Below are 27,566 nucleotides of genomic sequence, written 5' to 3' on the forward strand. Positions count from 1 at the left end.
CCAGAAATAGTATTGCATTGCAGACTGTTAGATGAGGTTCACTCAAGGCAAGGCATTTACTGGGCTCATATTTAAATGGAGCTGCTAACTGAAATACTGGTTGGCATTGCCAGCTGCATTCTGTTCACCAGTATGGACTGAATAACTGCTCATGGGAAGCAGTTGAAATGAGGCTACCAGAGGAGGAGGTGTTAAAAACTTCGAGCTTGAGTAGAAGAATTCAGCCATTTTTTTTGAAGACTGGGGAGGGAGGAGGTGGGGGGGACAACAAAGTAGCAGCTGCTGTATTAGTTTGGCTGGACTTAGAGCAGAAATTACCACTTGGAATATTTGTTATCCTCTATTCTTGATGCTGTTACTCCCCTAATCACATATTAGGCTTTTTTATTATTAGTCTTGTATTTAGTCTATATAATGCAGAATGATAGCAGCGTTCTTCGCTAAGGCATTTATAAAGGAGGGGAATATAGAAGGAGTTCATGAAGTGATGGGTCTTTTTCCCCTAGAAATTAATTGAGGAAGCAGAGGGAACCGGCACAGTAAATATGAGCAAGGTATCTACTATGTTGCTGCGGAAGCAGTAACCTGAAAAAAAGCATAGTCCTGGGTGGGGAGATGTCAGGAATTGATCAGGAAAGGAAAAGAGAGCTCTAGAAAACACTGAGATAAAATCATGAAGATGATTCCCAGTGACATTGAGAGTGCTGTAGGTGTATTGGCGCTCAGCGCTTTGCAGGCCGGGAAAAGCAGGACAGGAGTGGTAGGAAGATGGACATGGGTAGAGAGGTACGTTTTCTCAGAAATGTTCTGATGAGCATCACTCGTTTCAGAACAATAGTACAAGGAGGACAACTTTCTACTGCTAGAATGGGATGTGGGAGGGAGATTTGAAGGAACATAGTTTTGTTTGGGAACAGTCTGGGTAACACTTTCCACTTCAGATAGTACAGTTGAGACCCAATCTTGCTCTAGTTTACACCTGTGCATTTCTATTGGGGCCCCAAGCTGCCACAAGACACATCTGAAGAGAAAGTTAAACTTTTTTTATGGTAGCCAAATGTGGAGCAATAAAACTTTTATTATGACAATGAAATACACAATAAAGCTGACACAAACCTTTCTTGTTATTGTCCAAGCTCTGCTCAGGGCTGTGGGATAGCTGATCAATTACCAGTACCTGGAATTTTGTCTCCCTGACTATATTGCAGATGATATGGTCATTTCTGTCTACTCACAATATCTCTAATTTGCATGCACAGAGTTGTTTCTGCTAGAATTAATGGGAGTAGAAACAAATAATGTTGGCTTCTTTTCCAATGTGCTTTCCCTGTGTTAGGTATGTGCTGTAGCAAAATGGAGATGTTTGTATTTTATATTTAATACAGTCATTTGTATGCAAAGTCAGGCTACCTGGTTCATCTGGTTTCCCAAAACATGATTTGGAATTGCTTTCCTTTCATTCTTTTTGCTTGGATTGTATTCTTTCTTGGATTAAAACAGCCCAGTTCTTGTTGCCTTGTGAGCTCATTGAACGGTTTACACACACTCATGTTCTTGGAAAGAAAAGCTTAGGCAGTCTGAAACACTTTGTGGCACTGAAACTGCGGAGGGAATTTTTCTTCGTCTTTCCATGGCAGCCTCAGTGGAAAGAGGTAGTAGTTGATGTGAATTGCTTAAAGTCTACTGGTTTATGAAAAGTCTATGTTAAAAAAAAAAATGGCGGTGACTTTTTAGATGAGCATAAAATGCAAACAGATATGTTTGTATTATGATGAAAAGTGTCTGAGAACACAGATTTATGTACAGGAGAAAATATTTTTTTTGTCTGGGTTTAAATCACATTTTTTTGCTTTACAGTGGCCCATCCTCAGGAGCCTCACCACCCCTCTGACAAGCCGGTCATCCACTGCCACAAATGTGGGGAGCCATGTAAAGGTGAAGTACTCCGTGTTCAGGCCAGACACTTTCACATCAAATGCTTCACCTGCAAAGGTAAGACCTTGACATCCATCTGTAAGAAATGAGTCAATTTGTGCAAATGTGCCTTGAACCAGTGATGAGAGGTCACGCTTCCTGCGGTCAGCCAGTTACAGGATATTCATGTTGCTCAGTATCTGAAGGGTTTGTGGGTGGGGAGGGTAAAGAATGGGGGGTGAAATGGCTGAATTGCACATGTACAAGCAGCAAGGTGATCAGCAGCACACAGAACAAATTCAATATGCCAACATCTCCAATTTAATTGAAAAAGAAAGATTATATGAGACATTTGATTTTATTGGGGGAGGGGATAAATTTGCCACCACTAGAAGACTCAAAATAGCACATTCTGCTCTGAATACTTCTGTGTTCGTTCTTTTTCTTTTCTACTGTTCACTGGATGCAAGCTACACAATAGATAATTATACCTTCAAGAGACGAAAAGAAAATCTTAGCTCTCTTTAATATTATTTTAAAATTTATTTGCTTTGTACAGTTGTATGTAGACAGTCAGTTTCACATATTTCCTGAATAGTGAATTAGGGCAAAATTAGACTCTGGCTGCTTTGGTGAATTTCTTTTCTGTCTATTTGGGAGGCAATGGAACAACACTGAACACCCAAGATGAAGTGCCTTATGGAGCGTCACAAAATATAGGAAGAGAAAGTATAGCCCTAGCAGCCACTCAGAAATCCAGTGTAAATAATTGATTTGGTTTCACATGTTGTGTTGTATGTATTTCCTGTTATTTCCATATATGGGGCGAGCATGTGTTTAGATTGTGTAGTATGATGTGGTAAAAAGGAATATGGCATAAGAATACTTAAGAAAGTTCTGACTTTTTGTAGTTTTTGTTCTAAGTCCTTTTTCAAGGATTTGGATAAATCTGGATTTTTTTAAACTATTAACAGCAACCACTGCCTTTGATTAGAGAGGGTTATGAAAATTATGCTCCTTTTAACTGAATTGATTGCGGAAATTAAGTACCTGCATTCAAAAAAAACCCTGATGGGTACTGACATCCAAGAGAAACACGCAGGGTGGTCACCGAGGGGTATGTGCTGGGGCGAGGGGAGCCTTAGCCACACGCTTTAGGAGAGGTGTCTTCAGCGAGCGAGCGGCGCAGGGGATCGTTACAAGAGGCAACGGAGCTGGTGAAGGGTCTGGAGCACAGGGCTGATGAGGAGCGGCTGAGGGAACTGGGGTTGTTTAGTCTGGAGAAGAGGAGGCTGAGGGGAGACCTTATTGCTCTCTACAACTACCTGAAAGGAGGCTGTGGTGAGGTGGGTGTTGGTCTCTTCTCCCAAGTAGTTAGCGATAGGATGAGAGGAAATGGGCTCAAGCTGCGTCAGGGGAGGTTTCGATTGGATATTAGGAAAATTTTCTTCACCTAAAGGGTAGTCAAGCATTGGAACAGGCTGCCCAGAGAGGTGGTGGAGTCACCATCCCTGGAAGTGTTCAAAAAATGGGTAGATGTGGCACTTGGGGACATGGTTTAGTCTAGTCTGCCCTTGATTGGTTTAGTGTAGACTTGGTAGTGTAGGTTAATGGTTGGACTGGATGATCTTAAAGGGCTTTTCCAACCTAAATGATTCTATGATTCTATAAGAGGGAAAGGAGCAGGAGACAAGGGATATCTCTAGCAGCTGTGCTGACGCTGTCACCCTTGGAAAAAGCTGAGCTGGAGCTTTTAAGATGAGTGGCTGAGAAAATTTTCTTTACTTGCTTTCCTTGTGGTTGGATTTTGCCGAAGTTCAAGAAATAGCAGTATGTGCGCCTACACACACACCATATACGTGTGCATATCTACACATACTTGTGTGTATGCACGCACACTTGCTGGGGGCCTCCCTTTTGCTGGGCCTTCAGTCTGTGGGGCTGGGCCCCCTCTTCCTCTGCCTGTGTGGGCCTCCACCTCTCTCTGGGTCTCCCCTCCCAGGGGCTGGGGTTCTCTGGGCACCCCACTCCTTTGGGCCTGCCCGACTCGCCTTTGGGCCTCCCATTCCCTGCGGGCCCCCCTGACCCCTCAGGTCTCCACCTCCGTGGGACCTTATCCTCTCAGCCTCCCGCTGCCTCAGGCCTCCCTTTTCAGCTCCTGCCTCCCTTTTCAGCTCCTGCTCACTTCATCTCCCATGCTTTTGGGGCTCCCTGACTCTCTGGGCCTCCCCTCTATGGGCTGGGGCTTTCTGGGACTCCCACTTTTATGGAGGCCATCTCTTTTTTTGGAGCCTCATTCACCTGGGGGCTCCACTTGTGAGCCTCCCGCTCACTCTGGGCTTCACTGACTCTTGTTCTCAGCCTCTGAGGGCTTTGAGTCTCTGAGCCTCCCAATTTGGGGGGGGGGGGCTCCAACAATTTTGGGCCACCCTGCCTCTCTACAAGCCTCCGCTGTGTGAGCCTCCCGCCTTTTCATTGTCTTCCCATGCTTTCAGGCATCCTGCTCTTTTTGGTCTCTGCTTCCCCCCCTCCCCTCATCAGTGGACCTCCCACAGACCCACTCGTCAGTCTTCCATGGTGTGAGTCCCTCCCCTCTCACGGGGCCTCCCCCTCTGTGGCCGCCATGCTCTGTGCCTCTGCCTTCCTTTTGGCCTGGGCCTCGTAATCTTATGGACTCCACTGTGGGAGCCTCACCCACCCTCTGGACCTGCCCCTCACTGGGCCTCCACTCTGAGCCTTGCCCTCGGGTATAAGTATCTCTATATTTCTATAATTGTATTTATATTTGCCTAAAAGCCGTAAGGAAGCTGCACGGCAGGCAGCTGGGTTGCTGCAGAGCTTTGTCTCCTGTCAGGAGAGGCCTCCTGCCAGCCCCAGTTCTGCAGAGGGGTTCTAAGGCTTTGGGTTGTGGAGCCGCCTTGGGAACGGGGCGAGCCCTGACGCTCCTCAGAGTGAGGACCTGGGGGGCCCTCAGCGGCTCCGGCTCCTGCCACTGAGCCCTCTGTGACCACAACAAGGACTTGCTGTGGTTTTTTACAAACAAGAGGTTTAATGAAGCATTAAATAATTGTAAAACTACTCTTCGTGAAATCATCACCTTTGAAGATGGGTGTTCTGAAGCAGGCAGCAGTCCTGACTCCTTCATATGGTTTCTCTTTAATGGGCAATAGTACAGAGTTGGCTGAAAGTAACTCTCTCACCACAGTATGTAGGATGAAAGGTGAGAATATAGAGAAATATATAGGCCCATGTGAAATGAGGGAAGCGTTGCTCCTATACAACTGGCATCTGCTACATTTAGTCCTAGCATAGCACAGGACAGGTACAATGAAAGGCCATCAGGCTTGAGGTGAACGTGGCGGAGCTGGTGGCAAACATGGAGAAAGGTGCTGGAGTAAATCGGAGTAACTAAAACAGAGTAGTGGAATCTATACTGTGGAGGTTTTGGCTTCCTTTAAACCTAAGTTAGCTTTTCTGAAAGTCTGTATCTAGCACACATACTGCAGATCTAGACTTTGAAAAGCGCCTCCAGCCCAGTCCCTGAGTTTCAGTTATATTTTTCATGTTTTAGATGTAGGTGGAATAGTATAGTAGAGTGATTGCTGTAACTCTGTCCTTCTGCTTCCTAAACAGATGGGATATAGCAGAAATTAGAAATATTTGTTTTCCTGTGTTACTAGAGATTTTTTAAAAAAGTCACTTGAATTATTTGCATGCTGAAAAATGAATGGCTAGAATCTGAGATATTCTGTGTTTGTGTTACCTGCAGTTTTTAATTAAATACAACTAGATAGCTCAAAAAATACTTAACTTTCTCCTGGATATTGATGTCTTTCATCTGTTTCAAACTGGGATGGTATCAGCCTCTCATGGGAGGCAGAGAGGAGCACTGTCTGCACTGTTACTGAAGCACTTGGGGTAATGTGTATGTCTGTCTGTCCGTATCACCGTTGCTGTATTTCAGGCAGTATGTGGTGTTATATAATCCCCGAGCAGTTCAAAACCAGCAACAAGTTCTTTCTTTTACTGTTTCTGCCCGTAGTGAGTAGTGGTCTTAATTTACAGAAGACGCTAGATTAGGGTATTTCCAGCAGCAGGCCAGCTGGGACCCTCTGAGTCATGGAGGAGAACGGTAATTCAGGCCAGGCAGCAAACAGATGCCAAGGACCTCCTGAAAAGCAAGGGGGCAGGTGGAACCAAGCTCTGGAATCGTTCTCCTGCTGAATGCACCGAATTAATCTTGCTATTTTGGGCGGGTCTAATTTCTTCTTTCACTTGTTTTTTAGCTACTTACGCATACACTGCTTTTGTGCTGTGACTATTCTGTTGCAAGGCTGGGTTTAATAGGATACTTTTGTTTTCTCCCCTTGGGCAGTATCTAAACTCATTGTGGCTTCTGTTTATGGAGATATTTCCAAGCTGATGACAGTTTAATATTCTGTAATATTATTGATCTCATGACTGCTTGCACAAAGATCACCAGAGAAGGGAGAGCTGTAGAAATATCTCTCTCTGATGGAAACGAAACTGTATTTTTAATCGTTAGCTTGTTAAGGAATCTTCGAGCTTGTGGAAGGTGACTGGTTTTATGTGTTTGCTTATTGGTTAGGAGAAGGGAGTGACAGTGTGGCTTCTGCCTGCTGGTAGTATCTGCACATCCCAGTTTGAACTGAGAGAGCCAGTGCTGAATCTCAGACACTTTTCTTTTGCAGCTCATTCAGTCTGTGCCTTATCAGTTGGGTTTGCCAGCAAGTAAGTGTCATCTTTTTTGCGTTCATTTGTCTTTCACTAAGAGAACGGAAAGGGGTGCGTATGGGGGGTTGCTCCAAGAGCTACAGTGCTTGTTTATTGTTGGTCTCATATTTAAGTGAATGCACTTTTGTTTAAACATATAGTTATTTACTTATATTGCATGTTGTCTGACCATATGGTTCATACAAGCGGAACACAGCTGTTCAAGTAAGCATATTTTTCATGTTAGTCTAATGGGCTTTTAATGTGACATGACTGCGACTCTCCAGGAGGTAGAGTTAGACCCCCTCAGCTTATGCAGTATGTTGTTACCAGAGGAAACAGCTCCCGATACTGGGACCAGAACGTATCAGGCAACCAAGCCACCTGTAGATGCAGCTTTCTCCTTTCTGTATACTGAAGTTTTCTCTTGAGAGTGTGAGTTTTCTCTACAGTGTGAAAGACTTTAAAAAGCGCATACTTATCTGACTGCTGTCATACCTGGTGAAAATGTATAAACTTTTACTTGTAGGCTTAGTCTGATAGTCTAGTGAAGATGTGGAAGAAATCCATTTCTTCATAAAGCTGTCACATTAGTTGTATAGTAGCAGGGTTTCAGTGTGACCCTGTTCTTACTTTGTTCTGTGTGGGATCCCTTTTTTACATCATACTATTAAGTGTATTTGATATGATTGTAATCCTGCTTCCCTAGGTTATGTCAGAGACGCGTAGGCACTCCGTGATCACTTGGCATGCATGGCAGTGGTGGTTGCTGCACTGCAGTGACTCCACGCTGCATCAGCCAGCTCAGGACGTGCTCGTGTGTCGTGTTATGTGATCAGACAGTTGTCTTCCCCTGTGGTTTGGTGCTCCATCCATCTCTGGAATCTTTCTCGGAACAGAGTGACTGCTTCCTGACAATGACAAGTAAAACCTCCACCGATTGACGTGTTCCCATACCCGCATGATAAGATGCAGCTAGCTGTTACTGCCTGCCTGTTGAGAACCAAGTGTATACAGCTGGTTTGTCCTATCTGCCTGGCAAGGCTGGCTACTTCTATTTGTGGCTCCAGATAAGAGCTGATAAAAAACCAGAGCTGAAAATGGTGTGGCCTGTCCCCCAGAAGGTGAGCTCTGCCGGCCTCCTGATAGGCAAAGAATCTCAGGCAGCCAGCAGCTGACTCGGCTGGAGTTAACAGGGGAGTGATGGACAGGGGAATGACGGACGGGAGGGATAAGAGATGCTGAGGAGCACAGCTCCAGGAGCACTATTCAGAGCAGTTGTCTTTGGCTGTTTTGTAACAGTCACTTACCTTGCTAAGGAATTACACTGTTGTGTGTTACAAATGCAAGTTTAATTGGATTCTGCATTATCGCCGGTTGTAATAAATAAGTTTTAATCTCTGTTTTACCAGGAGGACGCTACTCTTACCATACCAAGTCGTTAATGGTTACCAGGCAATGGAAGCAGGAGGCTGAGGGGAGGGAGGGTTAGATGAGGAGGTTGGAGAGAGAACAGACTGAGCTGGAGACCTCATTGTTTACTTTTTGTCTTTAATAAGCATTAACATCAACAAGAATGAATTAATAGCTTATAAAGAAGTAAAAAGTTTTTGATGTAAAGCATCTATGTACACAAATAACTTTTCTGGAAAAATGAAGACTCTTCACTGCAATGTCTGTTACATATGTAAATGCGTGTGGGATCAGGCCCTAAATTACAATGTGCATGAGCAGAGATTTTAATATCTCAAATTAAATTGTGATCTGATACAAATGATAATTTTCTATCATTGTCAGTTGATTACAGTTCATTTTACCCTATTGCATGTACTAGGAGAGGAAACTTTGAGGCTAGCAAAATTGCTATAATAAGACTTTATTATTAAGCCTGTGATTCATCTTCTGGGTTAGAGGGAAATGCTGGTTTCAGTATAGTGTATTGCTTAACAGAACAAGCTTTAAGCTTTCATAGTAACAATGTAAAAGTTTACATAGCTGGGGTACCTGTAGAGATAGGTTGCATTATCTTAACAAGGTAAGTAGCATTTGTGGTAGGAGTATTTCAAATAGTAGACAGTGTCCCGGTTCTTGATATCAAATATAAATTGGAAAACATAGTTAGCTTCCATATGGTAGCCTAAACTAAAAAAACAAAACAAAACAAAACACACCACCTCATAAATAAGCAATTCTGCCATGAGAATATGGATGGTGTCCTAAACTTTTCTAGTTCTCACTATGTGGCATAAATGTCTGTAATTTGATTAGGCTATGCCAGGTGGAAATGTTTCACTGTGTATGAATGTTTTACATGCTATAGCGCTATCAGATATCAAAAGGCAATTACCACCTAATATTGTTGCTAATTATAAGGCAAAGCCAAGTCTTGGCATACAGGAAGCATTCCACAAACCACAAACACAGAGTATCCCATGGAGAAGAAACTTTCAGCTTCTATTAAAACATTGTTATAAATCAGCATAAAGCAGTTTCTTAATTATGGAACAAATGCGCTAATTTTCTTCTTTTCTTAGCTGTCTTTCAAGCTTATTTATGAAAGTCCACATCCATATGTACTTCCAGAATCCGTTGTGGTATGTTTAGGTTCCAGGCATGCGTTTGATTCTTTTATGTGATGACTTCTGCAAGGCTACATCATCTGTAGTGAGCTTGAGCTTGATGGGGAAGGGGGAGGGTTCCTAAGTTTAGGTTTTGGGATGCTCTGTAATATTTGACTTTGAACTGGATCTTCCTCCCTTGAAGGACTGGGAAGAAGTTAGGGTCATGTAAGCAGACACTGTATCAACAGGCTGGAATGTGTTTTAAATCATTAGTTCTTTCACCTTTGATCTGTCATCAGATTCCTTCAGTGGCGGCAGGAGGAGGCTGCAGACTGGCTGCTGGGTAGTTAGTGCTATTAATAGTTTGGTGTCAGTGGATGGACAGTTTAAATATGAAGACGTTCTTGCAGTAGATATCCAGTACAGTGTTTGAAAAGATCTCTGCATTTCCACAAATACTTCAGAAACAGAGGCTGATCTGTAGACACGGTAACATAACTGGTGGATAGAATGTGCTCCTTCCTGAGCATTGGGAAATTATATGAGGTCCCTTGAAGCTCTGAATCACTGAACCAAAGAGCCTTCTTTATATAATAGGCTCTCCAGGCCTGTAATTCTCTTTCAGTACACTACGGTTCTGGTTGCCAACTTGTGAACTCCCCTTTTCAGCTTGGTTATTGAAACAGCCTTTAACATTATTAAGTCTTTTGAGTTTTCTCAAGAGTGTTTGTATTTTCATTTTTGTCCTAAACCTGAGTGTCTTGGCTTCCATTTAAAGAAAAGGGCATTTCTAGTCATTAAAATGTAAAACACTGGAAAACATGACTCTGAAATGCTCTAACAGCAGAACACAAATAAAAAGGACGGAAATGTTACAATATCCTGGTTTGGATGGTCAGGACTTTGGGGATCTGACTCAAGGTCTTGAAGGATTACAACTCTGCTTCCTTTATCCATGGTAGAAAGTCCCATGGAACGGAATGAGGAAGAGCAAGTTGAGATTTTAAGGGTGAAAACAAAAGAGTAGTACTTGTTGCTGAAGAGTTTAGTATATAAATCAAGTGAAAAAGCTAAAAGCGGGCACACTGTTATCTGTGTGCACAGGGAGGCCTAATGAGGGATAGCGAGAACACACTTAAGGGCAGCAAATCAGGTTTGAACAGTTTAGAAAATCCAGGAAGCAATGGGATTCTGCTGTTCCTGGGAAGCTAATGGAGGTTAAAATGTCTCCCATGACAGGAAATGGGATTCAGATGTGAATTCATGCATTCAGGTACCTTGATATGAAAGCAAGCCTCAGCTGCAGCTGTGAGAGTAGCCATTTCTGTATTTGCATATCTTAGCTGCTGTGGCTTGAAGTCCGTTCTTTTTCTTCCAGTGATTCCTATTGGTATTTCACTTCAGGTTCAGGTAAGAGCCTGGGACGTTTGCTGTAAGATAGGCTGGTTTCCTGCAAAACGACCATAACCCTCCCGTAACCCCTAAGCAGCAGGGAGAGATCTGTCTCATTAGTGGCAGGAGCCTTTGGGATGGCAATGGGCTGTTTCAGGGGTGCAGCAGATTTTAAACTACCTGCAACCCCTTGGTAGTGAAAGTCACCAGTCATCCTCAACACTTGTGGAAAAGTCTCCGTAAGAATTCCTGAGGATCCCTTGCTCCGTGCTGAAGAGGCACGGTGAGCGAGGTGACTGCAGGCCTTGACAGTAGGGCTCAAACTATACCCATGGTTCTACCTCACACTGTTCTCCCATCCTCTGACCCTTTCCCACCCTTCTACTTGTTTTCAATAGCAATGTCCAATTTTATTTGGGTCTTTTTTTCATATAAAACACTGAATTGTTAATTTTTGCTTTAGATATTGACAGCAAAAAAATCGCAAGCAGATCCATTTTGAAGTGGATCCTTGTTTTGCTCTTGGGGATTTAATGCTATTAATGGCAGTTGGTTGACACTGATCCTAGTTTAGTTGTGCCTGAGGTCTCTTTCAGTGACCAAATATTTGACAGGAAATGAAATTAATTGCACTGCTTGGCTGATGTGGATGAATGCTGACAGATGCCATGTCAGATTTTAACAAACTACTGGATCCCTTTGAAAGTAGAGGGCCAGCAGGATGCTTTACAGGTGCTTGATGCATGGGGCAGAGCATCCTTCTGAGAATACGAAAAGTTGCTGGGGTTTTATCCTTCATTTGCCTGGCTTGTTTCGTAAGTCTATGGGTGAGGAAGATTTGGTTTTGTTCTATTCTTACATCCTTGGTTTGCATATTTATAAACTTTTTAGACATCTCTCATCTAGATAGTTGTAGCCAAGCTATCCCAGGCTAAACTTTGACATTTTTCCACTGACTGCATTTTGTTCAAGGTTCATTTCCCACAGACCCGTAAATGACTTTGATCTCCACCTAGTGCTTAGTTTAATGTGAGAGGTATTTTAAATGATTGAATGATTCTTGCCATTGTTTCCATCCTGATGCAGAAAACATTGATATTTCAGTTGGGAAGCTGTCACATTGCTACATTATATATGGCTGCTGTTTGCTTGCTGTTGAGCTCGGATACTAGCTATTGTCCATTAGATTGCTAGAAAGACTGAAATACATGCATGTCAGGTGCAGACAGGAAAGTTTCCCCTGTGGATATGTCCTTATATTTCTCATAAGGAGAAAACCGAAGACGACTGACCTCATAGGACGGAAGGCAGTGTCATGGCATTGACCTGGATGTTGATTAACTTAAAACTCTGAGCTCATCTGAAGCTCAGTCACCACTAGTGGTTTCAGTTGAGTGAATGCTTGCATTAAATGCTTAGGGGTTTCACTCAAGTACCCCACTGAGAATTACTTGTGTCATAATGGCAGTGGCACTCAGTAGTCATGCAGGCAGGTTGTTTGAAATGGAGGGTCAAGGCTTTTCAAGGGAAGAGGAGAAGGGCCTGGCTGGAGGCTAGAGGGTGCTTCTGATGGGGATCCCAGACCAATTTAGGGGAAGAGGGGAGAAAAGCAGTCTCTTTTGCTTAGGAGGTATTTTAGCTGCTAAACCTTTCTTCCAGCTGGTGACTAGATAATGAAGCAGATCTTAACACCACCTGTATTTGTTCCATGTATATAAAGCTCTTTTGACTTTCCAGGGTTGTTTCTAAAGTCAGTCTGTTGAAACGAGAAGAGATTCCAGAACCACTGGGAATGCTGGACACAGTTCCAAATAGCTTGGATCAAAGTGCATCTTGCATCAGTGTATGGCAAAAAAAATCTCCAGGAACAGGAGTGTGACAAACAGTTATCAGGACCTCTGTTCAGCTTTTGCAAAAAGCTGTATGCAGTTTCTTAATGGTGCCTTGTAATCTTTCTGCAATAGTAGCGCTGCAGCATGGCTTCTGAGATTTACCATTCTCATGTGGTCTGCTGATGATACTTTGATGTGCATTCATTCTTTAAATGACTTAAGGAACCGGAGGTTTATGCCATCAAGAAAATTGTTGATAAGAGGAGTAAAACAAAGGCAGAGAAAGACTTAGTTCACTTGAAATGTGGAGACTTTAAACTTTAATAAGAACATGAACCTTGCTTTCATCAGGATTTGTTAAGCTCTCTCTTAGGCAAAAAAAGAAACAGATTTTTCCTCTGTATTTGTTTAGATGTAGATGATAAACTGAAACATTGCCAAATTCCTTTCTACCTTCAAACAAGAAGTTCATTATGTCCTAAGAAATAGATGTTGTATGAATATTTCCCTGCTTGAGAACAGCACCATTATTCTATGAAGCTTAGAAACACAAGAAAGAAATAAAACCCCAACAGGAAATTGAGTTTGCACCTTATTTAATGCGTGGTGACAAAGCAGATCATTAGACTTTTCTTAATGAACAGTGTTCAATTCTGCAAACTGAGAGCCCATGCTCATAGAGTCTGCTTCTGTGGTTTTGTTTCTTCAGTGTTGAAACAATTTTTACTTAACATCAACATGGAGTAATTTTACTAAGGGCCTGGTTTTTCAACTCTCACTGACAGTAACCCTGTGGAAATCCTACATAATGCTCAGTAGGATCAAATCCTACTTCCATTCACTTTGAAAAAATCTGATCTCTTCATTATCATCATCTCTGTTAAAGCTTGGAAGTGACTCAGCTTAAGAATGATCCGAGTCCCTTGGAGATCACAGGCAATTGGATTGTTCTTGAGCAGCTACCTTTTGTCATAATAGCTCAGGCTTGCATATGCAGACCCTGTAGCTTTGAGAACTGACAGCAACACTGACGGTACCTCCAATCTTTTTGTGCTCCAAGGATGCAAAACAGTAGCTCCAGAGAGTAGTTGAAGAGAGAAGCAGCTTCTAGGTCTGTGTTTTCCATACAGTGTGAGGCAGGACTGTATCCCAGCTTATTCCATTCACTAGAGAGCCAGGATGGTCTGTTCGGAATATGAAATCCTTTGATATACAGACTCTGAGAAAAAGGCTGAGTTCCTCCAGGAGCTGTTGGTTTTCTTTTTTTGTTTAAAGAAAAATGCTGTTGTTTTTTTTTTTTTTCTCTATGCTTGTGGTATCTCACAGAATATAGAAAATAGAAATGGTTCCCAGTGTCTCATGTTTCAGAAGGGAGGTTCTGGTCATGTAAAACAGAATTTCTTCCATTATAGCGGGCCGGAAGGGTTCTTGGGGAACTGTTATTCTCCTGTAGAACTATTTCCATGTGATGGATGTTTACAGAATACCTCTCGCTTTTTGCCTTCTCAAGCATGATTTGTGCATCACTATTGGCTCCACTAATTAATTATTTCAAAGTTGTTTTTCCCATCAGCATAGGACAAAACAAAAGAACACAATTTGATGTTTCCTATTAACTGTCATCATTTTGGTATTTGTTTTTCTCTGATGACATGATATTTGTATCGCAGCAATTGCCTAGATCACACTGTTGGCTTTTATTGTACGTATGTAGTGATCACAGCTGGTTTCTCTTCATTGCCTCTGCTGTTTGTGGCATGAACGATGCAGATGGTCTTAAATAAAAACAATCACAATTGGTCCATCTTTTCTGTGGTATTTCTACAGTGGTCATAAATATGTCTGCTAAGGGAATATGTTTAAGATTGAGGGGATTTGCTGTCAGAACCGTGACTTCTGCACAGTTGCAGAAGGAAAACGAAAAAAAAAAGCTGTTTAAATCCCTTCCTTGTTTGTACGCTCTATTGTACACCAAGTGTGGATACAGTCGTATTCATCCTTTCTGATTTGATCTCTGACTCAAAGTGAAAGCAGCCTGCTGGAACAGCGGTTTTTTCAACCATGGGTGTTAACAGTCTGGGTGACCCTTGTTTTGCCCATGTAGCTTAAAGCTGTGATTAGTGATAGGAACACATGTGCTAAATTGTCTACAAAAATCCGTTGTAATGTGGGGCTGCCAGGACTTGTCTTTAATTCCTGCAGATTGGTGTGTGCTTCCTGCTGTGAGTACGCCAAAGATGATGAATCTGCTGGTGGTTCACATCATAAGCCCTTCTGCTTGTGCCTGAATTCATGACTTGCCAGTACAAGAGAATTTAACTCATTCTGAGTTATTGACAAGAAGAATAAGAGATTAGGTAGAAAGGAGACTTCATAAATAAAAGGGCAATAGCAGGAATTTATTTTTAATAACAGTAATTACTGTCTTTAAAAGACTTGCCAAACAATTTTGTCCCACATTTTCGTCACTAGGCTTGAATCCCTGTGGCCACACAAAAGCGATAGAGCTTAGTAATTGTGAGTGCATGAACCCTTTCATTCAAAGTTTGTAGTGTTTTTTGCAAGCATTGATGTGCCACAGACCTCTGTATGATACATTGAAGCTGGATTTTCAGAAGAAGCTAGAACAGAGCTAGCAGTGAAAGTTATTTTTTATCATCCTACCTTGTAAGACCCATTGCCTAGGCAGGTAAAGAGAGCCATAATGACTAAACAAGTTTTTCAAAAGATGACCCGTTGCTAGAACTGGGGACCATAGTAAAGAGCCAGAGAGTTCATATATTCAGCTTCTGAGGTAGATCCGGCAGTGTCCTGAGTGCCTTCAGCTTGAAGCTGAAATATATACAGATGCGGATGTTAAAGCTACAAGCTAAATTACAAACTAAAGGAGATTAGGAAGAAACTTTTGCATAGACACATGAGTATTCCATAGATCTTAATGAAATTTAGCAGCTTCTGAAGCATCGGGTATTGTCCACTCCATGATAATACTCCAGTGCATACAGTGTACAGATCTAGAAGTCTGAATACTGAAGTAATCCCTAACAACTTTTAGACATTAAAGTAGAATTCTCAGTTACTCCATGATCTAATTGTAAGAATCCACCAAAGGTAACTTAGAAAAGCGAACCAATTGTAAGTAGGCTTAGGTTTCACCTCTGGACCTCCAGTCGAAAATGCCTGGATGGTCCCCAGCTCAGGAGTCTAAGGTAATGTGGTGTAGAGGTCATGGTATTTTCTGCCTAATGGTTACGTGATGTTGTACTGTTAGTTTGAAAATATTATTTTAAACAAAATGGAGATCAGTAGAAAAAAACGGAAGAATGAAAGAGGGTTTTTTTCTGGAGGTGTACCTGAAAACCAGCTTAGAGCATTTTGCAACATTATAATAGAGACTTAACAATAATTCTCTTAATTCTCCTAAGTCACTGATAACTGAGTTTTGGCTGCTTGTGGATTTAATGCCACCATGAAATGTAATTTGTTTGTACATGAAATATTAACACTGTTCTATGCAGAAGTGTGAAACTGGAAGAATGCTAGCACTGATACTGCTTCAATTCTAAGTTGCATTTTAGTTCATTCTGTTTATTGTCATTCTATTAATTACTGTTACAGTAACACTCATTAGAGGCTTGGCAACAGGCAAACACAGAGAATTTGCAATCCCTGCTCCAAACACCTTGCAATTTCAATTTTCAAGGCAGGTGGTTAATAGGATATTAGCCCATTACAATGGGGGAGAGAACAAATGTTGTGCACATCATCATGCTTGGACTTTGTGGCAGAGATATGAATTGAACCCAGCTCCCCTGATAATCTTTCTGTATTTCATATTTTATTTTTTCAAGGACTCTGTAACTGTAGGGACTTAGAATGCTGCTTATTTATTTTCCCTTAATAAGCAGATTTTCTGGTATTTGATATTTCTGATATTTGATCTGAATGTACTGGAATATTATGAAGAGGAATGAGATGGAATTGCTTGCAGAGTAAGAGTTATCCTAGCATCCTAGACCACTGTAAAGAGTAGTTTCTGTTACTGCATTACACAGATACAGCAATATACAGAAGAGCAGTAGGAGTGGCTGAAACCAAAATGCCTGGGAGCTGCCATATATCTATTTGTTAAGAATTCATCTGGCAGCTCCTATTTCTGCTTTCTCACAGAGGTGAATAAAGAGAACTTCTAAAAGCCCACATGAAGCAAGTAGTATTTTTGGTGCTGCTGTGGGACATTAAATAGGTAGGTTCAAGTCCTTTGTTCAACCCAAGCTAAAGCAGAAGTGTGAATTCAGTCTCCCATCTCCCATGGCACTATCTTCATAGGAGTTGGCTGTTTTGGGATGGTTTGCTTTCTGTCTCCTGTGTTGACCAGAAATGCCAATGTAGCACTATGAATATTTTCTTAAAGCAGAACAGGCACCTGGTTGTGATACGTGTTGGTTTGGGTGAATAAGCATTTAACAGGGAAAAACTGCCAAGTCACAGAAATCCTTGACTGGTCCTTCACCCTTTTACTGATACAATTATTTTTCCCAATAAAGTTGTACATGACCACAAGTCTATATCCAAGTATTAGAGTTGTTTATCTAATCTGTGAAGTACAGGGAGTATAGTATGTGAAGGACTAACACAAGACCAATGCAGATTAGGCACTCAAAGGTAATAGTTCTTGGGACATTAATTTGTTCAGAATACAGGTAGGGAATGCTCCTTATTCCTATCTGCTTTATTCAGTATCCAACATACTATTGTATAATTTGGCTGCATGTATCATGAAGTGGAGATGTGGTTAGATTCTTGAATGCTTGATTGTCTCTTCACTGCAGCTTTCTCTGAGTATTTCTGTCTAAATTAATACTGTAAAATCAACCTGAACATTTCAAAGATCATACTTTGTAAAGCAAAACAAAAAGTATTAATGCAGCGATGATGGAGCAGCTCAGTGTTATCTGGGGACTGGAGGAGTTGGTCTAAACTATACAACATTTCTAAAATATTGTTTCAAAAAGGCGCAGCACCTTGAAAGCTTGTTAAAATAAAGCACATGCTTGCAGGAAAAATGTATGCTAATGTATAAAATAGTAAAATCTGTCCTACTTATGGAATCATATCTTTCCTTCTGCTCACCTCCAGTCCCAGAAGTGAAAGCAAGATTGCGTTGGTACAAATAACTCTGATAACATGATTAACTGGATGATTGCAGGTAACTGAGGTCTTGGCAAGGACCATGAAAGTTATGATTATGTAGATTCCTCCAGGGTCTTTATTACAGGCTGTCTTGTAGCCAGAGAATACTAACCATCTCCTGGGAAGTCAAGGTATGTAGTGACAGGAGAAGAAAGCAAAAATCTGATAGAAGGGAGCAAGACCACCAGGGTCATCTCATTTGGCAGCAGCTAGACTGTTGCTGACATCCCTACTAGGTATATTTTTCCAATCCATCTGTGTGTTTTTTTTTCTTCCAGTGTGCGGCTGTGACTTGGCACAAGGAGGCTTTTTCATTAAGAATGGCGAATATCTTTGCACCTTGGATTACCAGCGCATGTATGGTACCCGCTGCAACGGTTGTGGGGAGTTTGTGGAAGGAGAAGTTGTGACAGCTCTGGGAAAAACTTACCATCCGAGCTGCTTTGCCTGTACTGTTTGCAAGTAAGTCATCCCTTTCAACTAACATGGCATGAACCCAGTACAAGGAAAACGGGGAGAAAGGTATCGCCATGAGACACAAATCTCAAGACATATTTCTCTTTGGGAAGGATTTGGTTGGAAAAGATCTGCTGCAAGTCTGACTTTGAGGGTCTTCAAAATACCACTCATTTATTTGGGGGACACAGCTTCTCTGCTACATACAGTTCCGTGTTCTCAGAAAGTTACTCTCACATCTGAAAGAAAGAAGTATCAGGCTTACATGTTGAGGTAATGAACATGGGCTGAGTTGTGTTCAGGTGATTGGCCCAGCTTGATGGGAGAAATGAGGTAAAGCAAAATTCTGGATACTACAGCAGAGAAGTCATTTAGGCTATAAGAATAGTTAAACAATTGAGTAAATGCACTGCAAGTAAAATCGAAGTTTTCTCAGGTAAGATTCAGCATAATGCCTGAGGGACACATAAGAAGCATCAGATAGAGGTGTAGGTAGATTTCATAGAGAGGGAGGACCCAAAAGACAGGGCCTGTTCTTTTGTAGTCTTGGAGGGAGGTAGGACAGTGGAGTTCTGCAGAAGTCAGAATCTGACAACAGTCGAATTGTCTGAAACGTAATGCAGGAGGATGACATGAACAAGAAAGGCAAGAATATACGTTCTGAGATAGTACCTTGCTGGAGATCCCATCATATGATGCGTCTGAATATTAGTGTGGCAGACTTGCCAGGTTCTACCGTAATCTTTCATAGCTATCTCTGATGAGTAGTTTAAGTACTTTCTCCTGTAGCTTGGTACATTTTTCAAGACCTCTTCTATTGAAAGTATTTTGATCATTTTTCCTTTTGGATTTAAATAGTGTGTGAATTTATTGCATGTTGGTAATCGTATGATGTATATGTTTCAGATTTATTTCCCAAGGACAGTGTGAAAGTAGATGATATAATATGAAACATGACATCAATTTTCTGTACATGGACTTGCATCAATCTTTTTATGTTGAATGAACAAAAGATGAGTCATTGGAACAGATTCATGAAATGCAGTATCCACTGTAATATGTTTCATTGTTGAATACAGATAAAAGCAGTGTATTTATGAGTGACTAGGTCCACATTCCTTCACTAGCCTCAAAACCATTCTGATTCTTCCTTTGAGTTCTCTTCTGTACCATTTGCTATCCAAAACATCACGCTGAGACCATCGTAAATGTAGCTGTTGTGTCTAAGCAGATTTCACTGTCGTCTACTCTTTAGATAAAGTATGTTTGATAACTTTTTTAAACCAAAATATAAGGCAGGTCTAACCTCTGCTCTGCTTCCATCCACAGACTGGATTTCTTCCAGTGCCTGGCTTTGCCAAGGCCACATTGTAGAACCTATTTGGCCTGAGTTTCTGTAAAATATTGATTGCACTGGGAGAAGGCAGCAAACTCAAGGCATAGGGAACAGAGGATTTCTGGCATAACTTTTACTAAAATACATTTTTCTCTTTAACTCTCTAGGCGTCCATTTCCACCAGGCGATCGAGTTACCTTTAATGGAAGGGACTGTCTCTGTCAGATGTGTGCTCAGCCAATGTCCTCCAGTCCAAAAGAATTGTCTGCCTCAAGCAGTAAGTATGCCATCTTCTTTCTGAAGCCTCTCACTTTCCCAGGCTCTTCAGCATTTGGTTGAAACTAACTTAATGCAATCCTTTTTTTTTTTTTTTTTTAATTTTATTATTACGCACCTTTAGAAATGCAAACTACCTCTGGGAACCATCTTTATTCCCTTTCTTTCCCCCCCCCCCCATTAAAAGTGTCTGGTACTGCACATGGGAAGAGACACACATTTCAATATGAGCAAATGACTTCTCCCCAGTGACTGGTTTTTTAAAAGGGCTGATTTTTCTTTTATAAGCAGTGGAAAAGTATCTAATTGATGAAATCTGAGATTTCAGAGTTGATAGATTCCATTTTTTTTATGTATAATTGCTCAGGTTTAAGCATTCAAAGGAGGACAAAGTCAGAGGAAATTAATTTTCTTCTACTATTTAAGACTTTAAATTAATTAAATTATCCTTTAAAAGGAGTATCTCCAGGATTATGTTTCCGGTAGACTGATACCACAATGATACTGTGATCAGAACCTCAAGAAACCATTACAAAAAAAGAGAGAAAGCAAGTTAAGGGGAAAGCGAGGGAATGAGGAAAGTTTGGGAGGGAAATTAACTTGATTTCCTGTTGGGTTTTAATGCTTTCAAAATATAATTTGTAAATTACTGATACTAATCTCTGCCTCTGGTAGTTAACTTTTTAAATCTTTGGGGATTTCTGATTCTTTCTCTGACTGCTGGATTGTACTCAGCACTCTAATCTGTAATGACTTAGCCAGTATAGTTTTCTAATTCAACATGCCTACAGATTTCCTTGTGACATTAGTTTTACACCGATGTTGGTTTCCTTCAGGGAGACAGTGTGTATTCTGTACTGGTACTTGGCTTTGAGATTCTAGGATTATAAAGCGCAATGTAAAGGCAAAGTTGGATAATGTTTGTGCTCAGCGGATGAGGCAAATGAATCTCAGGTTATCTGATTTGCCTGAGAACATGTAATCAGACACTTAGCAAAATGGAAAATGAGAGACTTTTTTTCTTACCGTGCCTTTCTGTCTGTTGTGATACTTTTCCACTATAACTGTAGATTTGGAGCTGAAAATGCACAGGCCTAATCAGTTAGGGAAGAATTTAGGAACCTGAAAAAAGCCTTACAAGACTTACAAACAACATAGAAATGTATGAGGTACTTCAAGCACCCAGAAAATCCTTCTGAGACAAAGGAATGATGTGGAAATTGTATTTGAATTACTGATATTTAGGAGGTATAATTGGCAAGGAACTGCAAGGCACAGGGACCTTGGACAGTACTGACGTTCTTTTTCTAAGCATGTCACAGCACTGGTTCCCAAATGACTGGTGCTCAGGGGCAGAAGTGTCTGGATCACACTGCATCTGGTTCTCAAAAAGTGGCACGCTTGTCCAGCAGCGTGGCCGCTTCCCAGATACGTGACTCCAGGTGCCAAAATGCCCCCTAGCAAGTGATGGGCTAAAGTTGTCTGATAGTGAGCAAGCAAAAGAGCTGGAGGGTCACTTCCTGATAGCCATAGTCTCTGATTGAATTGCTTCTTGGGTTCCACACTGAAGTGATAGGTAGCAAGGATTATAAAACAATCTTCCCTGCTACTTGTGATGAGATTTTTTTTTTTTTTTTTTTTTTTTAAATCAGAATTGGGTCCTGTGGGGCAAACTGCCTTAGCAATATACACAGCAAGAGAGCTCCTGCTCATAACAGTTTAGAGTGCACTAGTTCAAAATCTGCAAGACTTGTAGGAAGATATAGTATAGAGTTTCTGGTCATTTTAGAGCAAAACTCTCCAAAATAGACAAATAACAGCGAGATCAGTGTTTATAAGTTCAGAAAAACTCAATTAAAAGAATAACTAATGAAGCGTCCTCTGTCTTCAAAGATATGCCAGCTGCTGCTTTAGCTTTGTGTGAAAGTTGATTTAGATACGGAGAATTCTTTCTTGCTGGCACTGAAGAGTAAATTTCTATTAGCATAAGCTGTTCCAGATTGCTTCCACGTCTCTCCTGCTGGCTGAATCAGACACATCAATTTTTTCTAATGCTTTTCCCTTTTTTGAAGGGATGGGGTTTTTTTTAATGCAAGTTCTTTTAAAAGACAATCTCATACTATGCATCTATTTTGTATCCTCTATTGCTGTCAGTTTTCCCTGATTACTTCCAAGCAGGTTACCAGAGGAGGCTTTCCTTAAAACAAAGAAAATTGGAAGTGAGGAAATTCAACAGACTGAAAGTATATCAGGTTTGATTGGTTTATGCAATGTAAAAAGGAGCCTTCGACTCATTAGAATGTCTGCATTAATGCTGACATGCCATTTTCTGATGTCTGTTACTTCACATAAAAGGCTTATTGACAGCTTTTCTTGGATGATTTCAAGGAAAATCAAATGCCTCTAAATACAGGAGTTAATATTTTGAGTAACATGAACCTGAATATTGTTACACTCACACCAATGAAAATCAGAAGGAAAAATACTGAATAATTAAATTTCCTTTTTTGTTTAATATTAGTTGGGTCCGTGGTACTTATTTACCTTATTTATATTAATAGTATATTTCTTTCACTGCACATATATTACCTGGAACAATTGTAGCTATTTTCTTGAAGAATCATTTCAGTGACTTCTTTTTTTATTCTAATTTTCTAAGACAGTCTTTTTCAGTATCCAGTTGCTGTAGAGTAGTCATAATTCATAATTTAGTGAACTCTATTCCTTAGACACTGCTAGATGTACACAGTGCACTAGCTTTGGGCTTTTCATTCATTCATTTCATGCAGCAGGAAATCTAATAGCAAATACCTGTAAATAGCTTTGCAGACAAATTAAATGGGTGGTGTTCTTTTTTGTTATTGTTTTATTTCATATGACAGCTTGATAAATGAGATGTGATCTCTAAAGCAAAGTGACTGGGACAGATGTAGAGCAGCACAGAAGCAGGGGACAACCAGACAACACTGACTAAAAGTGTGATGTGGATGGCTTGGATAGTTCAGGGTTTTCAAGATTCTGCCAAAGACAGGAAGTTATTTTCTTTGGGTCCTGATAAAGGAGTAATGTAAGTAATGTATCCTGGTAATTACTATTTATGTTTTAAGCAGTGTCCAGGTTTTGTATACAACATGGAGATTGCCTGATTTGTACTGTCTTAAGCTCTTTCCATTGTGTTCTAGCCACAGGCTAACACACCTGTGTTTGTTATGGTCCATATTCTCTTTCCAGAGAAGCAGTTGTGCAGGCATCTATTATTTCTAAATTTTAGGCAAGGCTTCAATTGTGTGCTTGGCTATTTGGCAATGGGTACCATGCTTCCCCCCGTCCCGTCCCGTCCCGTCCCCCCCCCCCCCATTTTACCTTCTTTTAATTAAGGTCTCCTGTACTGTATCTCTGTTCCATATACGATAGCCTCATTTCACCCATTTTGTATCGCATATTCAGTGGACTGTTTTTGGAGGCTACCTTTAAAAATCTGCAAATTACGTGTTTTTCTCCATACTTTCATGTTGTAATTTAGAGTGAAAGAGAGTCAAAACCAAAGTCAAACTTTTGAATTTTTTGTTGTTGTTATTACTTTATTTTGTTTGGAAATTTGTGGTTTATTGTTCACATGTTGTCAGAGGAGTGATTATCTAGTGGTTACTTCCCTTGGACTTGGGAATTCCGAGTGTAGCATTCTGGTTTTTCCATACATGTTTTATGTATCAGGGTAGGTACTTAAATTTCAAGGGTCGGTTCTCTACCAGCAAAATGAAAAAATAATGCTGGTCTAGCTCACTAGTGTGTTGTGGTTATAAGCAATTTGAAGATGGTATGGTACAGTCCCAAGTACTGTACTACTGCCTGAGTCTTACCTATTGATGCTAAAGTCATAAAAATTAGAAAGTTTGTGTGGTTTTAACGTGTGTAAGGAGAAATTCAAGAACCTAAAGTCTGCCTAAATCCTTGTTCTTCATCCATGTTAGGGTTAGGTACCATTGAAAGAGTAGCATGAGCTTTATCGTATGTCTTTCCAGCATCTCAAAATACTTTACTCCCCTAGTGGCCAAACGAGTAGTGGCTGAGGGTACGCACTCTGGATTGCTCCATGCATTAGTGTGGGAAGCAGGGGCAAGTACATTGGCCACATTAACAGGCTTACCCTCTTTGATACTTCTCCATTAGGGCATTCTATCAGCGAATTCTCACCAAGGTAGCTGGGAAGTGAACTGATGCGGACATTTGAACATAAAAATCCCTAGTTTGGTCAGACTGTCATTTTTAAAAAGTACCACGCTGGCTTGCATTTCTTCTTGAATGCACTGGAGGTGTCGCGAAAAGCACAGCTGAGAGCAGAGCAGCCGTGGAGAGATCCCCCACACGCAGGGTAGGCGTGCGAGGTGGTGCCAGCAGCCTGCGCTGGTGGAACTCGAACCAGCAGTCTTCTGGCTCAGGGATCATCTTTGAAATTCTGAAGAGACTATGTGTCTTTGAACACAGTCTAATACATTTCCCTCTTCCTCAAACAGATATTTTTCCCTTAGGCATTTCACTATTTCCACGGTAAAGAACTTCAGTAATAAGAAAGTTATGTTATTTTTCTACCTGAGATTGAGCCCTTTTTCTGTTGGTTCCTTGTCTGGCTGCTAGTAAGGAAGTTTTAGTTATTTCTGATTACCTTTTTGCTGAAAGGTCGGATCATTTTAGTGATGTGCATGAACTAATTAAGAAATTGCATTTCAAATGAAAAGTGGGCTTTCTAGATGGACAGGAAAAAACTCCCTGTCCAAAAGAAACTGAAGCGTTACAATCACCTAGCAAGAGTTTTCATTTGAAAAATTCATCTTGTTTTAAAATGATGGTGGAGACTTTCACAGTTTCCTCTTCTTCAGTGAAATAGATACTTCTGTCCTATATATGCCGAGATGTGCAGTGACAATACTGTTTGGAAAGAAGCAGAGGGAAGATATGTCAACTCCCCTTTCTTTGTAGCAGTCTCTGCTGTGAGTTAAGAGCATTACAGCACAGCCAAGAGGTGGACCAGAGTTTTCAAAATGGCCAGTGTTACATGCGCATAAATAATCTTTGGTGCAGCTGTTCCCCGACCAGCCGGCGTCCACGTGGAGATTTCACAATACTGTTTTGCATGTTTGTCCTTGTCTGGTTTGCACATTATGTTCTGGTTCAAAGAATGTAAGTTCTCTGGGACAAACACTTTCATGCCTATCAGCACAGAGTCTAACAGAGTAGGATCCTGGCTCACAAACTGGGGATCTTAGCTCTATTGTGATATAAATAATAAGCTTAATGCTTAATGAACTTGTGGGAGAAAGATATCTTTGTTAATTATTCAATAGCCTTACATCTTCAAATAAGATGAAGTAGAGCTCCCAGTAAATATCTGAAACTTCGAACACGCTTTCTGGTAATGCTGAAGTAGAGCAGAGCCAACATAACCTTACCTATTGAAGGAACAGGCGGGCAGAAAAAAAGGGAAATCATCTTTTGTCTCACTGCCCTGAAAGTGGGGGAGGGGAGTGAGGTTGGTTTTGGAACAATGAAGCATCAGAATGGAGAAGAAGCAGATTTGCTTTGCAGTCCTCCTTTAAAGACTCTCTAATTCTTAATGCAGTTTTATATTTGGGACATAACTGTCCTTTCATTAGGTAAAGATATAGGTGATTGTTGCCAGTATTCAGAAATAATAATAATAATAGGCATCACAGACTTTTCCATTAGAAGTTAGCTGAGTGGAAAAAATGGATGCAAAATTCCTTTTAATCTTAGTTCTTGTGAAAAGTCTGCAGCTAGGATTTCTAACTGTTTAGCCACATTTTGACTCAGTTTTCATTATTTTGTTCTTTAACCTTCTTTCCTGAGCTGCCTGAAAACGCCTTCAGGTCCACAGGGAAAACTTAGAAAGTGGGGAAGAGTTGGCTGGCTATTTGTAAGCAAGCTATCTGCAATGATTTTTGGCTTTACAGGGTATTAAGCAATATCCAACACATGATTTTGAGCTCATTCTTAGGAAATATCCTACAATTTCACACTGTGTGTCAAAGCCACATAGTATATATAGGTACTGTACAAATTCTTGGCACAGATGTGGACAGGCCTTCATGTAAGACACTGAGCCCAGTTTTGCCTTACACAAGATCCATAAACTTCAGTGAAGGCAGTGGGGAACTGAGACGAGCTCAACAATTTTGGTTTTGAACATGCATTTTTAAAGCGTAATTTTTAAAATCCTGTGTATAATTTTGAACCTTAAGGGTTTAATATTTTTTGTGAGCTACAACACAAAGATTTTCTCATTTCATAATTCCTGGTTTATCTGCTAAAGATACAGAAACACTCACATACCTCTGTGGCATTCAAGCCTGCATACCTATGTTTAGGTACTGGAGATTCAGCTGAGGATTTTGGGAACTTGGCAGAAGGGGCTCATGTAGTCCCATACCTCTTTTTTTTTTTTTTCTTTTTAATTTACCATAGAATAAAGATGTACCACAGACATCATTGTGGATTGATTTCAAACACTGATTTAAATCACTGATTTTAATCATGGTTTACCTAATAACCCAGGAAAGCTTGATTAGAATAATTGCTTGTAACCTTGTTTTACATTTAGATTTTTAATTATAAAAGGCTAATTTATAAGCATGAGGATATTCCATATCTGTACACATTTACTTAAACTAATACAGATCTGCATAAATTCATCATGTTCTTTAACATCTATATTTTTCCCTGATGTCTGTTTTTGCTCATGACTTATATCAAGCTCTATTTGAATTGAAACTGAAATTTAATTAGGATGCATAAAATAGCATTGTGGATTTTTTTTTAAATTTCAGAAACTACCTGAAATCTGCTAGACACATGAAGAAAGTAAAATATATTTTAATTTTGGAACTGCTGATTTGTCGAGGGTCTGTAGGTTATAAAACTATTTACTTTGGGTCACCATGTCCTTAAAGATTTTCCAAGTGGTAGATCTTACCATACCTGATTTTGTTCACAGACAGAGTAAAGAAAGCAAGTTTCTTCTCTGTGTTTTCACATCCCATTTGGATTTTTAACTTTGATTTAATTGAAATTAAAATTTAAAATTCTGTTTTTAAATTAAATCCTTGATTTTTAAATATCATTCTTTAATTCTCCTTACTTTAATCTAAATTTGATTGTAATAACCTTGCAGGGCAACTACATTTATGATATAATATATTGAGCATGCAGTGGGTATAAAATTTTACCCTGCCCCCCTTTTTAAGAATGAAATAAGCAAATCAACATGCATGGAATCATACAAAATTCAGAGAAATTATGCAAACCCAAGCACAGTTCCTTTCTGGCCAAGGCCGTTAGATTACATCTAAGAATACACAGCTCTTCCCTTGATAAATCCTTCCAATGACACTGGCCTATTTTTATGATTACTCCAATAAGATTTATTCTTTTGAAGAATTTGAGGCATTTTCATCATTTGAATTGCTTTCTTGGATTAATTTTAGTCCTCGCTTATGTTTCATAACAATGGCTAAATTACTTGAGTAGCCTCCATTTACTCAGCTATTTCTTATTTTACAAGGTCGGGTATTTTCATTGCTGCTTTATAATAAATTGCCTTAGATCCTTCTGTGGAAGTGTATAAAGCATTGCTACAGACTAACTTTTGGGTGGAAGAGAGCAGCAACTGTATTGAGAATACAGTTGTTGTAGGGCAGGAGATTTCCGATTTATGAGTTTTCTATGAGAAAATGTTCCTTCACAAAAATTACTGTTTTTCAGGAAGGTGTTTTCAGCCCAGTTTGCCCATTTCCTTTGTATACTTTTGTGTTAAATGTAAATTGGGCAGAAATAATTGTGACTAGACTATAGGAATGT

At 40.4% G+C, this 27,566-nt stretch overlaps 1 protein-coding gene across 1 annotated transcript in view; it reads left to right on the top strand.

The window, feature by feature from the left end:
• Window positions 1–1,913: 1,913 nt before the first annotated feature.
• The window catches only part of ABLIM1 (actin binding LIM protein 1), a 107,574-nt gene continuing 81,921 nt past the window's right edge, over window positions 1,914–27,566 (top strand). Inside the window, exons 1-5 of the mRNA XM_075718025.1 lie at window positions 1,914–1,992; window positions 17,905–18,088; window positions 19,586–19,668; window positions 24,224–24,242; window positions 25,588–25,601. Of these exons, the coding sequence (XP_075574140.1) occupies window positions 17,982–18,088; window positions 19,586–19,668; window positions 24,224–24,242; window positions 25,588–25,601 (223 nt within the window). The 5' untranslated portion in view covers window positions 1,914–1,992; window positions 17,905–17,981. The remainder of the gene's footprint in view (window positions 1,993–17,904; window positions 18,089–19,585; window positions 19,669–24,223; window positions 24,243–25,587; window positions 25,602–27,566) is intronic.

This window comes from Pelecanus crispus, chromosome 10, assembly GCF_030463565.1.
Source record: "Pelecanus crispus isolate bPelCri1 chromosome 10, bPelCri1.pri, whole genome shotgun sequence".
Classification (NCBI taxonomy): Eukaryota; Metazoa; Chordata; class Aves; order Pelecaniformes; family Pelecanidae; genus Pelecanus; species Pelecanus crispus.